The sequence below is a fragment of the Setaria italica genome, chromosome I, assembly GCF_000263155.2.
Source record: "Setaria italica strain Yugu1 chromosome I, Setaria_italica_v2.0, whole genome shotgun sequence".
In the NCBI taxonomy this organism is placed as follows: Eukaryota; Viridiplantae; Streptophyta; class Magnoliopsida; order Poales; family Poaceae; genus Setaria; species Setaria italica.
The window spans coordinates 30325932-30339900 of NC_028450.1; the positions used below are offsets into that span (position 1 = coordinate 30325932).

Genomic DNA, 13969 nt, shown 5'->3' on the forward strand with positions numbered 1-13969 from the left:
GGATCGGGCTAGTTCAATTCAAGTATCCCATGCATGATGCATTGCTTTCACAGCTTCAATTTCCCTTTGGGGGTGTTTGGATAGCAGGTGCTAAAGTTTAGTCCTGTCACATCGAATGTTCGGATACTAATTAGAAGGACTAAACATAAGCTAATTATAAAACTAATAGCAGAACTTATAAGCTAAATCGTGAGACGAATCTATTAAGCCTAATTAATTCATCATTAGCGAATGGTTATTGTAGCACCACATTGTCAAATCATGGACTAATTAGACTTAATAGATTCGTCTCGCGATTTAGCCTAGAAGTTGTGCAATTAGTTTTGTAATTAGACTATATTTAATACTCCTAATTAGTGTTAAACATCGGATGTGACAGGAGCCTCCCAAACACCCCCTTTGTTTGGAGCCAAATCAAATGCCTGACATGAACTGACCATCAAATTTACCTATAACTCAGATCAGATGTATCAGAACATACTTACAAAAACTAACATACGAAGCAGTGTTAGTAATAACTCGTTTAAGAACCTTCAAGTTCAAGATCCAACCTCAGAATTCAGATTATCAAGCAAAATCTGCTCTGGAACGTACCCACAGCACGGCAGAAGACACTACTCGACTCGAGTAATAAGAGAGAAAGGGCACTAAAATGTTATCATCCTACTACGCAGTAGCATAAAACCAACGGATATATCATCTACCCTCGCTGTCTTTGACCAGGGTAAAAAAGTAACCAGCACTGTCTAGAAAACCTGCAAAATCCCAGGAGAGCTTTTATTCCCCCTTCTCAGGACCCAAATGAAAACTCTGCCGTAGTTCGGCTAATACCGTTGGTTTTATGCTCTCTGCTTACTTCTCACGATCTCAAGCGCTCTTGGTATTGTCTAGCCGTTCGGAGCGAAGGGCCGCTGCTCCTCGTCGCTGGCTGCAAGCTTGATCTCCTGGCCGTCGCTGGCATCAGACTTGATCTCCTGGTTGTCGTTGTCCTCCTCGGTCTCCTCGGCGTCATCAGGGGCGTCGTGCTTGAACTGGATCAGTATGACGGTCATGTCGAAAACCGTCGGCTGGGCGTAGCGCAAGAGCCTCTCGCAGATGACGCGCAGGTCAGTCACTCCCTGAGTCAGACAAACAAAGTGCATGTTCAGGGCAACAATTTTTCCATCAACTCTTAAAACTTATTTTTTTAAAAAAAATAGCAGGGGCAACAAAACTGCGACAGCAAAAGAAACATAGATTCTCCCCCAAAAAAAGAAACATAGATTCAAAACATGATGTGCTCTCAAGTGTAGACTTCAGATATTAATCTCTTAGGTATGGGACATATGTTCAGTGGTAAACTGTTACTTGTGCCCAGTAAAAGTTGCTTCATCCGGTCGGGAATTTCCTTTCATGTATCACTACAGCATGACAGACAGAAAAGATGAGGGAAAAAACTCACGTATTCAAACTCCTCGCGTACAAAATCAACAACATCCTGACATGTCAAAGATGCCCTGCCCAAAAAGAAAACAAGAGGCACACAACATTAGCATAGGGATTAAACAAAATCATATCCGATATGCATTGGATACTACTGGCTAGGTTTTTTGGGGCAAAAAGGCAGGTGGTCTCTGCTTTCTCATTTCAGAAGGAAAGAAAGGTTGTTACATGTTCCAAGCTCTGAAGCTCACATAAAGGAAGAATGGAAAATTGAGAAGATCAGTACAAAAACCCATCCTCTGTTGTGTTGTTCTTCACCACGAGCTCCAACTGTCTACGACTCTAGGTTTTTCATGAGCTATATAGAAGATTGCGGTAAACTTGAGTTCAATATTGTACTATTATCACTCTCCCATTTGAGCATATAACTGTGGGCAAAAGAATATCCTACTGCACAATTTTTACTGCCTACATCTGAATTCTGGCCCAAAATCTAGAGGCTTCCTGAAGAAAGGTCTTACAGAACAAATCAAATATGTTTGACCTATCATCTTCAGCTAGCTAAGCTTAGCAAATAACAAATCATGATGTTCAATGATAATAGGAAGCACTGGCTAACATAGGGATTGGAAAACATTTCTTTCTCGTGGTAACTTAGAGCTCTCCACAGTCATTAAAATATACCTACTCCAGAAACCATGCAAAAGTATAGGTGGCCTCGAAAGAAACCAGTTTAAGCTGCATACAATTAAATGAACGAAAATTTATAGATCATTGTGGATTAACACTACTGTCTTAGACCCAATTAAAACTACTGAGAGGAAACGAGAATGCAAGCTACTAGCTGACATGTGGACTTTATATGTTCTGCATTCTTTTTTGCACCTAGGAGAAAAGAAAATTAACTGGCATAATTCAGTTCTGTTATCTACTTATCTTTAGCTGAGGACTTACCATATACCACGACTTGCTATGACAAGAAACTCGATATCATTGGTTATCTCCATCTAAGAATGAAACATGCCATTTCCCATCAGATCGCACCAACAACAAATTTGTGTTCTGCTAAAAATAACTTTGTTCACACTCACATTGCGAATGTCTGGGTTGCATATCACAATTTGTTCTTCAGGAGGCAAACTCTTGTTCTGCTTGAATACAAAATCACCTGAATTGTAAGCATAGACATCAATTCCAGTGCATTATATTACATACAAAGTGACAAAAGGAAAACAGGTAAAGACTATACCAATTGCCCTGGAGGTGGCTAGCATTCCTCTAAAGACAGTGAAGCCAATCACTCGTCCTGCTTCTCTCACAACATGCTGATCAATGTCTATCTTTCCTCCTGCTCTTTGTATTCTCCGTATTTCACACCGATGGCGTGGTTTGTGATCAGTGGATAATTGAATTGCCTTTTGATGCAGTGGAAACAAGCATAATTTTCAGTCACCACTTGAATGCATTTGTTATAACATTTGACAAGAAACAAATCATTCACCTGGCCATCCCTTGAGGCTACGCAATGAGAATCTCCAACATTTCCAACAATGACCCGGTTGCCTCTAATGACAGCTACACTTGCTGAGCTTCCTGTATTCTGTGGTGGTATATAAGGAGTTTCCTGAGGATAAAAAGACACAAAGTGATGTATAAAACAGACAATTATAAAATGGTAATCTTATGAAAGAAACGCATAGCAAGGAATAGGCTTGGAAAAAACTCCGAGGTTAGGGTGTTGTATTTTTTCTGTGTGCCTATAGTATATTAAAGAAATGATGAGCCCAAACAAAAAGGTGATATCTCCGGTGATACCTTAGCTGTGTAGTAGGATAACAACTAAGCTGCAATGAGAACCTAACAATATTTTTGGCCTGCAACTTAGTAAACCAGGCACTAGATATAATCATATAACATCTAATTGAATCTAGGTAGTTAAATATATGTTTTCCAACTTCAAAGCACATCTTCGGAAAGAGCGAGATCCTCCATATCATACCCATCCTTTCAGTTCCTTCTACAGATAATATTATGCATAATATTCAATAGATAAAGCTTTGACCAAATTATTCAACAGATGTATACTTAAATAACATTCAGGAATTGACATATTACCGTTTTGCAGTACCAAGGGTTAGCAATAGGACATATGATACGGTGTAGAAAATTGCCACTACCACCAGGAGGATTAACTAATTCTCTCCATACATTTGATTGTTGCAACACCTCATCCATTCTGCAACAAGTAAGCAAACAAATTACACATTTCGTATTTGCAGTTTTGCGTATGCAAAATGCAAGAAAAAGATGGAGACGATGTTGGCCCTTTCAACTCCTAGTAGGAAAAAAAGGACAGAACAAATGGACCAAAGATTTGAATTACAGGATTGATCATCTAAGGAATAACCTGGAAAACACACTCCTGATTGCATTATCTAGATCGCTCTGATAGTTTGGATGGACCTGGAGCTCAACATGAAACAGTCTCGCACAAAGCAGTGCTACTTCATCTCCTGAAACAGAACACAAACAGTTCAGTATGGCCATTTTATCTATGTAGTAAATGCTACATATTGAACACGTATAGGGAATCCTACTGTACTCAGAAGCTTAATCATTACTTCATGGCACAGCCAATAAAAGAAAGAGCTTCATAGGAGAGAAAGCAATATTGACAGTCAAACATATTGCTAAAACAAGAATTTGTCAATGAAATAATACTGTGATTATCATAATTATTCTCATGGCTCTTTCTTTCCATTCCCTTTTGTGAATTTTGGACCCTTGTAAATTCCTTTTTTTCCATTACTAACTGAAATGCTCTTGCAATTGGTGCAGCTAATCTGGAATGCAATTATTTGATATACAGGCATACAGCTCTATACGGTTGAAGATATAACTATATCTAATAATTGATATACAAATGTAACAACTCTTTTATTCTAACTCAAGACTCCCTTCAGATATAGGTGCCAAGTCTCTTGACCCTGGAAGCCTAAATAAAAAAAATATCAAGCAACATACCAATCTAAGGACTCATATTTGGGTTCCCCACCTAAGCATATCAAAATGCAATGTCATTAAATTTATGTATTACGAGCATGGAAGCTGGAGATGAAACCTACAACTTCAAAAAAAAATCTACTAAGTGAGCATGCAGACAATTTAACAAACACATGCACACCACCATGTTTTCTAGAGACTATGAATTAATTCCATGAGATTTGCCTGTTCAGAAGAAAAATTCATGCAGATTTAGCTGATGCTTGACATGATAAGATATGGTAATAGACAAAAATTTGCAAACTTGTTATAAGAAGATGGCAACCAAGATCAAACCTCCATGGCCATCATAAAGACCAAAGAAAGATGTGGTATGATCTAGATCTGGGACAACTGTGTGCTGCATAATAAGGGCGAAGATTAGGGTTAGTATTTCCATGCAGTTACTAGAAAATCAATCGGATGCTTCAGAAGAATTCTACCAACAATCTTAGAAGTAACAGTAGATTACTCACAGCATCTTCCATTTCTATACCAAAACCTTGCATAGATGCTGCTGCATACTTGATTCTGACATTTTCCCCTCCTTCAGTAGTCCTTGATGTTTCAACATCCCGGCTGCTAGATGCGCCCATAGCCGGGTTTGCTTTCCTGAAACGTTCTAGTGTGAATGTAACATTATAGCAATACTCCACTAAAAAAATCAGAGAAGAAATAGGTGTGCTGAAACTGCACTGCAAATTGCATAAATACTCAGCAAGCTTGATAAATCATGAATTGAAAATACTATAATTAGAACAAAGATGTTACTGCATGTAGAACTATAGAGCTTGGATTAGATTACAGAAAGAAAATATATAGATCTGCCATTATTGCAAGTTCAACGCTTTAGGTGTTTTTTTTTTTGGAAATAGGCAACGCTTAAGGTGTTATATCCTTGGTCCAGAGGCATTGCAGATTTCACGAATTAATGAGGAGGCATCAAGAATATTTTTAAAATGATCCTACCAAAGTGCCCTGGATGCATTTTTGGATGCTTATATCATGTGAAATAAATGATATTCCGGCGCATTAATTTAACTTACTTTGTTCGTAAGATCTTATTTGACAATCATAGCAAAAAATGAGATGAGATTGTACCGTCAACTGAAATACATAAAAGCTTCGCAGTCTTAAATCATTACACCAAATTCTAAACCAAGAAAACAAAGCAAATTCCAGCAGATAATTTGTAAATGTGATAGTTGTCAGTCAGTCCTAAACAAGAACCATGAATAAGATATTGACACCCTATTCAACATGTCAAATTCTCAAAATGAACTAAAACTTGTTATTCCAGGAACAAGGACAAAACAGATTGTTTAACTTCAGTGCAGATCATCATCAACAAACAGGGGGAAATCCTGGGCCAAATATGGCAATGTACAGCGCTCAGAGCTACTATAACGAAGAAAAAGAAATGATGACGGACAAGAATGCACCATCCAAATCTTGTACTCCCTCCGTTTCCAAAATGCAGGTCGTTTTGACTTTTCTAGATACATAGATTTTGCTATGCACCTAAATATCTAAATATCTAAATATAGGGTTATGCATAGCAAAATCTATGTATCTAGAAAAGCACAAAACGACAACATTTTGAAACGGAGGGAGTAATGAACACCCACTCGATCTGGACGATATAATCCGCGTCAAGGAACAGAAACCTCTGATACGAGAAGAATCAAACAACAGTTTCAGGAAAAGGGAGGTGGGCATGCAGAGATCACTATTCTATCGCCCCACGTCATGATCGAACAAACGGCACATCGCGGAGCACGTAAAGCCACATTTCGAGCAAAAAATGAAGACTTCTAATTGGCACATCAGCTTAGAATTAAAGCAAGAAACAAGGAAGAGATCGAGACGGGTAGTGATAAAGAGCATGGAGCCGCTGAGGTCCCACTAGCATCAAGGAAGCAGCAAAGAGCAAGAGGAATCGAGGAACGGCAGTGCAAATCCTCCTGCCGTCAGAAGAAAAAGGCACCCCCACATGCAGCAATTCCCACTTCTGAAACGCACCAGGGTTCCGCAGCGAGCAGACGAGTAAAAATTCGGCAGACGAGCAGATGTCTCCGCGTCGCGAATTGCGATGGACACGCAGGTTCTCGGATAGAATCAGGAAGAACAACAAGAGGCGATGAAAAAGGTCTGCGATTAGCATCACGAGCATCGTGTCAGATAAGCGAGACAAGGCAGGGATCAATCATCTCGGAAGTAGTACTACTACCTCTCCTCCAAGGAAAACCACCACCAAATTCGAAAGCAACGGCAGCAGCAACGGTGAAATGCTGGTCCCGTCGAAACAAAACAGCAGCGGCGAACGAAAGGCTGCGCCCATGCGCCAAATTAAAGGAGGAGAAACCGAGGTGGAGAGGCGAACAGAGATCACCATGGGTTATCGCTGCTCGTCGGGCCCCTCTTCCAAGTTCCAAAAAAAACCCACAAAACCGGAAGCAAGCAGCAGCAGCGAATTCGACCGCACGAACACGCGGCGCCGTCGAAGAGGAGTGAAACCCCCCGCAAAAGTGCATCCCAGATTGAGATTGGGGGAAAAATACGGAGACAAAAAAAAATTGCAGTGCATCGAGAACAACGAAGAGAACAGCACGAGCAGCACGCCAATAGCAACAACACGCAACGGGACGCTCCGATTCGAGCAGGATGCAATCGACGAACCTTACGGGCTTGGCGGCGGAACGGGGGTTTTGGGAGGGGAGATGGAGGCGGAGGAACCCGAAGAAGAGAGAGGAGAGAAGTGGGAGGCCGGTCTCACCTTCAAACGGGCTTCACCTTTTTGCTCTGCTGCAATGCTGCTCCTGCCTGCAAAGCAGAGGCAGTTGCGCTATAGGCATGCAGCGAACCGCACTACCAGCTTCGCACGCAGGCTCTCGTGTCCGCCGCCCGCGGGGCGCGGGCGGCCTCGTCCGTGCGATCGCCGCCCGCGCGTGATCGGACGCTCGACGAAGGCCCGACGTGGGGCCGGTGCCCGGTGCGGTTCCCACGCCTCTCGTACTGGCCAGGCCGCCCACTTGCGCAGCTGGCGCCCGCGTGTTTGCCTGCGCCCCCGCGTGAGGTAAGCCGAGGACGAGGAGGGACTCCGATTGCCTGCCGCCCGTCCCATTTCTCCATCGCCGGCGCCGGCGCACCAGGGTTCCGCAGCCTTCTCCCTTGCCCTTCCTCCGCATGGCCGGAGCTAGCACCCCCTCGCCAGAGGTGGCCGGAGAGGAGGCCGCCGTCGCCGATTTTTTTTAATTTTTGGAAAGAACCCGCCGCCGACTGGAAACGAGGTAGGATCGCTACACGCTACAGAGAGAGAATGGAACGGCCGCCCCACAACAACAATGATGCGCGTTCCAGCCTATTTTCGGAGCAAAATTGGCCCAAAAGGTCGATCTACTGTCATCCGGCCCAAAACTGGCAGTCCAACACACCCCTAGGTGCGACTTGGCGGGCACGGTTCCCACAGTTGACCGTCCAGTCGAGTCACCCGGCATTAATGGCCTCGCTTCCTCCCAAGCAGTTTGCAAGCAACTTGCAAGTGAAAATTCCAACTCCACAGTAAGCTTCAAGGAAATATTTGCAAGTGGAAAGAGATTGAAAGCAATGGATAAAAAAACAATTAGAATACTTCATCGGTTTCAAATTGCAGGTCGTTTTAGCTTTTTTAATCCATAGTTTTAGCTATGCATATGTTGTATCTAGGTGCATAGTAAAAATGATGTACCTAGAAAAATCAAAACGACATATAATTTGGGACGGATGGAGTAGTAAAATTTCCTAAGAAAAGTCAAGAGAGAGATCCAAAGCACAGAGAGAGGGGAGCACAAGAATATAATTCAAAGAAAATATTTTGCATGCTGCAACTACAAAGGAGTGAGCATGAAGGGAGGAAGGAAGCCCACCTGTCAACGCATGGGCCTCCATGGTTCTGCCGGCGGAACCATGCCTGTCGACGCGGACCTTGCCTTCTTAGGGTGCGTTTGGTTCCTTTTGCTTATTTTTAAGCAAATGTCACATCAATGTTTAGATACTAATTAGGAGTATTAAACGTAGGCTATTTACAAAATCCATTACATAAGTGGAGGCTAAACAGCGAGACGAACCTATTAAGCCTAATTAATCCATCATTAGCAAATGTTTACTGTAGCAACACATTGTCAAATCATGGACTAATTAGGCTTAATAGATTCGTCTCGCCGTTTAGTCTCCACTTATGTAATCGGTTTTGTAAATAGTCTATGTTTAATACTCCTAATTAGTATCTAAACATTCGATGTGACGGGTGCTTAAAAATAAGCAAACGAACCAAACCAGGCCTTATTAGTGGTACTAGATAATCTAATTCAAACTACTTTAAATTTGATCAAACCTAAAACCTATGGAGAGGAATATTAACATCACATAGAAGAAGTAAAAATGGTAAAAATACATTTAATAATATATCTAATTATGCTCATCTGATACCATAATAATAATAGTAATTATTATTTATAAATTTGATCAAATTTATAATAGTTTAATTTAGAATAAACTCAGAATCCTTTCTATTTCAAAGACGGAACTTTCTCTTTCGGTGGAAAAATTAAAGTCACCGCCGAATGAGTAGCGTACATGTGCAGTTTCATATATCGCAGCTCAAGCCTCAGATCGAATGCATCTGTGGAAAAATATTTAGGAAATCGGGAGGGGAACCGGGAAGTGTTTAGCATCAGCGATACCCGGCTTGCTCTGAAGGAATCCATCTTGGCTGATCAGTGGGCGGAGCAGCCCGAGTGAAAAACTCGTACAGAAAAACTACTGAAGCACGGTAATAAACAGCAGTGAAGGACGCACATTTCCATGTATAAAAGACAAAGAAAAGAAGGCATATTTGATATTTCTCTACCACCACCATTCCAAAATCAGAAGTACACAGTCACCAACGCGTAAAAGGCAAATCACGATGCATGCTGCACGCCTGCGGTGCACCCAAACCAAGTCACAAACCGCACACCACGACCTGCACGCCGCGCGCACGCGGGCATGCCGGTGCGGTGCAGCCAGCCAGCCAAAGCCACCCCACCCCCCAGGAGGTCAGGACCCAGCAGCGGCCCGGCCGGCCGGCCGCGTCACAACTTGGAGTAGAGCTGCGGCGTGCGCCACTTGAAGAACTTGCCCGTGGGCAGGTCGCGGGGGTGCAGCAGCGCGAGCCCGGCGGCGACGCGGCCGGCCTCCTCGGCGGTGCGCTTGCCGATGCCCCGGGTCATGTCCGTGCGCGTGAACCCGGGGCAGAAGCAGTTGACGCTCACCCCGTGCCCGGTCAGGCGCGACGCCAGCAGGCGGGAGTAGGCGTTGAGCGCCAGCTTGGACACCGCGTAGTCCGGCCACACCTCGGGCCACCCGCGCCCGCGCCAGGTGCCGTCCCCGACCTCCGCCAGGAACCGCGACGCCATCCCCTCGATGTCGCGCTCCGTCAGCGACGCCTCGTCCAGGAGCATCCGCCGCAGCGACGGGTCCTTGAGCTTCTGCATGCAGCAACCAAGAGAGAGGGAGAGAAAAAAAGGAGACACGTGAGATGGCATTCTGACGCATGCTACAGTGATAGTCAGTATAGTTCATCTTTCTTGGAACGTTGCTAGGAATAACTTCGTCTCAAAACGACATCTGAATGCCATTAGCTACGTTTGCATCACTGACATGCCAATGTACTCCTGTTCATGTGGGTGGCTAGTTGCAGTCACATGGCTTGGGAGTTTGGGCATTTCATACATGGTGTGAACACGGGCGACAGTGGGCAGTTCTGAAGTGCTGAGATCATCTGCGATGACAGCGACACCGAAGTAACGCTGTCTCTGTGATAGGGGGCGTTCAAACTTAGGGGCTGTTTGGATATGAGGTGCTAAACTTTAACAGTGTCACATCGGATGTTCGGATGCTAATTAGGAGGACTAAATATGAGCTAATTATAAAACTAATTGCAGAACCTTGTGCTAATTCGCGAGACGAATCTATTAAGCCTAATTAATCCATCATTAGCAAATGGTTACTGTAGCACCACATTGTCAAATCATGGACTAATTAGGCTTAATAGATTCGTCTCGCGAATTATACTCCATCTGTGCAATTAGTTTTGTAATTAGCTTATGTTTAGTACTCCTAATTAGCATCCAAACATCCGATGTGACAGGTGTTAAACTTTAACAGGGGTTTCCCAAACACCCCCTTAATCAGGCTACTTGTACTCGCACCCTTAATCAACCTGCTGCTTAGGCCCCGTTAGTCAAATAATCTCGATGGGGGTTGATTTGATGGGCATTGGGCATTGGGCACTGGGTTGATTTGAAAGGTCAAGTCAGCATAGACATGTGCCATCATTAATCTCTGCAGCACGATGGTTTCAACTGACATGACATGCAACTGCAGGTGTCAGACAAGGCAGGTAAAGATTTGATTCCAATATCGTTAGTCATCGTGCAGCGTATCCCTTATGTGCTGTCAAGTGTTATGACTACACACACGTATGTATGTATGTATTGTAGCAAAAAGAAAAAAAAAGGAAAAATAATCTAATGCTGCATTTTTTTTGACATAGTGTTCAGGTGATCGGAGTGGCAAGAAACTCTAGTGACTCTTCAGTTATGCATGCGGTTTTGTCTGAATCCTACTGCTGGTGAGAAAAACAGCATCAAAATGCAGAGAAAGTTCAGTAGTGGCAGCCTGACAGGGCAACAGTAATCGATCAATTCTTCTCCTGCCACATTGCCCGTCACTCACTCATGTGTTATGTGCTACAACTACCCTTTTGCAACCTGACAGAAAGGGTCCATTCGACGAAAATTTAGTACTCCGAGGCCATGTGATGGTGACTTACATTCAGAAGGCCGAGCTGGGAGCTGATGTTGAGGATGCGGCTGGTCTCCGGCGCTCGCCGGAACAGCGGCAGGAGCGCCTCGGTGAGCATCTTGGCCCCGTAGAAGTTGGTCCGGAGCACCGTCTCGGCGTGCCCCACCGAGTTGGTGTCGACCTCGTTGAACGACACCGCCGCGTTGTTCACCTGCATGGAGATCCACCACCAGCAGCAAACGACGGCTCAGCTAAGGTTCAGAAGTGTCAGAATTCAGATTACAGGCCATGCGTCTGGACGTAGAAAATCAACGGCGATCTCCCTCTATATTCTCTGACGTCAAACGGCGGTGGTAATAATATAAGATACGATCGAAACCTACTACGTACATCATCTACACTACAATAATGCTGCGGATGATTCTGGATCGTGACGACTTCCATATCATAATAACGTGGTAACTGCCGCCACTTGCAGTACTATACTAGTAATCTGAGCACAGCTCTTGTGATGCTGCACTGTTCGATCGTCATGGACTCATGGTGCCCGAGATATATAGCTTGCCTTCTATATATGGGGTAGTGGGAGCAGTTCGCGTAAAATAAAAACCTGCGCGTTTGCATGGGCTAAAAGAAATACGATCTGGATCGCACTGGTTCATTGCTTTGCTCACTTGTGTGGTTGCGGTAGCTGCCTTTAAAAGCCGTAGCGTGTAGCATGAGCTTCTTATTAAACCGTACATGTTCTAGTTTATTGGAACTGAACACTAACCAGACGTGCAGAGCAGGTTTGCATGAGCATGAGGGCTGTCCCATGGGGGTGACTACTTCTTGTCCAACTGTATACTACAAAATGGTTTCGTGATTTCTGAAATAATCCAAATAGACGCAGTAAATATACTTTGTTTCAGAAGTTTAATTAGATTGCCTTCAGACATTTTGCTGCGTTAGAACATAATGCTAGTTTAGCAAGCTACTCCGAGGACATGGTACACGGCGCCTACACGAACGAAATGGTAAGATAACTGCGAGTGGCAAGCGAGCGACTACCATGACCTTGTACGTTTACTCCTCCAGTTGGACTACTGACTTTGGCATTGGGCATGTGTGACTTCTTCATCCAGGCATGACCGTAAGAGTGTTGACAGACTGACGGTGCTTGCATTTGTCAAGCTTCGCCGCATATAAAATACGTGCTACGAACAAATCAGATTTTAAATCTGAGTGGTGTTCTAGCTATTTTGTGACAAGAAAAAGACATCATTCTTCGCGTTCATAGTAGAACGACCAATTAACCGCCGAATTACCAGCCTCCATCAGCTTCGCATTATATTTACTTGCTAAGATTTTAAAAAGCTATAGAGAATTCAATCGTGACGGGCCACAGTGCTTTACCACGTTGGTGCTCCACTACTAGTTGAAGCAATACGTGTCAGTTGGAATAATCTAACCTTCGAAAGTCAAACCCTTCTACTTCTAGGCCAAGGTGAAACGAGAACGGCAAACAAAGCGAATACTCGGGAGTCGGGAACGGAGCCGACCGAGACGCCCGGAACCCGAGGGAACCGTTGGGGAAACGTCACGCGGCCAGGCGGCGGTCGGTGCAAGCAAGGCGCGGCGGCGCGCGACGACGGCGCGCGTCGAGACGGCGGAGGACTCGGGGACTCACCAGGATGTCGAGGCCGCCGAGCTCGTCGCGCACCCACGACGCGAAGGCGGCGACGGAGGCCGGGTCGGCGACGTCGAGCCTGCGGAACCGCACCACGGCGCCGCCGCGGAGGCCGGCCGGCCTGATGCTAGCCCGGAGCGCGGCCGCGGCGGCCTCCCCGCGCGCCTCGTCCCGCGCCGTGAGCACCACGGTCAGGCCCTGCTCCGCCAGGCGCGCCGCGAGCGCGTGCCCGATGCCCCGGTTCGCGCCCGTCACCACCGCCACCGTCTCCCCCGTCCACCACGGCGCCCTGCGAATAGTACACGGGCAAAGTCTCATCAGATCATCTCAAGATGAGAGATCGGATGAGCTAGGCCAGGTTAGGCGGCCAGCGAGTCATTCATTTACTTGGGTGGATCTGTCGTCTCCTTGTCGTCCTTCGAGCTCACGCAGTCCATCGACGACGACATCGAGCGGCCGGTCACCGTCGTCGTCGCCTAGCTACGCGCTCAGCTCGATGGATCCTCCGCGAGCCCGCAGCTACCTGGAGCTTGGAAGACAAATCGATCAGCCTCGCTGGCCTGCTGCCCTGGACGGCTAGCTAAGCTTGTTGGAGTGTGGAAGGTGGTGAAGTGAGGAGGGACAGGGCAAGGCAGCGAGGGAAATGGATCTTTATATATAGGGAAGAAGGCTTGCGAGCGGCAAGGTGGAGAAATTTGTATTTTGACACCCCAAACATGTGATTTCGCATGTTTGACACTCTAAAAATTAGATTCGCAAATTTGACACCCACAACATTGACACATTGATTTACTTAACATTATACCTCTTTAATAATTTTCTTTCCTCCTTTTTCATTTATTGGATTGTGAAAGGACTAAACTACTCCTTGTGTCTCTCTATCTCTGGTTCAATCAAATCAATCGCCCTGAACGCACATCAGATGTGCCGCCACCCGCCGAGAACGTGTCGCGATAGCCTCCCTCGGACGCGCCGCCGCCTGCCCAGAACGCGTCATGGTACTGGTGCTTG

At 45.2% G+C, this 13969-nt stretch overlaps 2 protein-coding genes across 2 annotated transcripts; both read right to left on the bottom strand.

Moving 5' to 3' along the window:
• Window positions 1-538: 538 nt before the first annotated feature.
• On the bottom strand, window positions 539-5071 carry LOC101785026 (probable protein phosphatase 2C 21). Its single transcript, XM_004955009.2, has 10 exons — window positions 4941-5071; window positions 4762-4825; window positions 3830-3935; window positions 3538-3658; window positions 2924-3046; window positions 2672-2837; window positions 2514-2590; window positions 2377-2429; window positions 1442-1496; window positions 539-1118 (listed from the first exon to the last, which is right to left on the bottom strand). Exons 1-10 carry the CDS (start codon window positions 5058-5060, stop codon window positions 888-890), a joined length of 1116 nt encoding a protein of 371 aa, XP_004955066.1. The 5' UTR covers window positions 5061-5071; the 3' UTR covers window positions 539-887.
• A 4252-nt stretch (window positions 5072-9323) lies between these two features.
• On the bottom strand, window positions 9324-13571 carry LOC101766964 ((+)-neomenthol dehydrogenase). Its single transcript, XM_004952985.4, has 4 exons — window positions 13346-13571; window positions 12959-13247; window positions 11318-11500; window positions 9324-9971 (listed from the first exon to the last, which is right to left on the bottom strand). Exons 1-4 carry the CDS (start codon window positions 13405-13407, stop codon window positions 9576-9578), a joined length of 930 nt encoding a protein of 309 aa, XP_004953042.1. The 5' UTR covers window positions 13408-13571; the 3' UTR covers window positions 9324-9575.
• Between the last annotated feature and the right edge of the window lie 398 nt (window positions 13572-13969).

Excerpts from the sequence above, each read along its gene's own strand:
- LOC101785026 (XM_004955009.2), bottom strand. The coding sequence starts at position 5,060 with ATGGGCGCATCTAGCAGCCGGGATGTTGAAACATCAAGGACTACTGAA. Across the intron at positions 4,826-4,940 it reads GTATAGAAATGGAAGATGCT|CACACAGTTGTCCCAGATCT; the intron begins GTGAGTAATCTA and ends CTTATTATGCAG. Across the intron at positions 3,047-3,537 it reads ACCCTTGGTACTGCAAAACG|GAAACTCCTTATATACCACC; the intron begins GTAATATGTCAA and ends TTTTATCCTCAG.
- LOC101766964 (XM_004952985.4), bottom strand. The coding sequence starts at position 13,407 with ATGTCGTCGTCGATGGACTGCGTGAGCTCGAAGGACGACAAGGAGACG. Across the intron at positions 13,248-13,345 it reads GAGACGACAGATCCACCCAA|GGCGCCGTGGTGGACGGGGG; the intron begins GTAAATGAATGA and ends TACTATTCGCAG. Across the intron at positions 9,972-11,317 it reads CCCAGCTCGGCCTTCTGAAT|AAGCTCAAGGACCCGTCGCT; the intron begins GTAAGTCACCAT and ends TGCTGCATGCAG.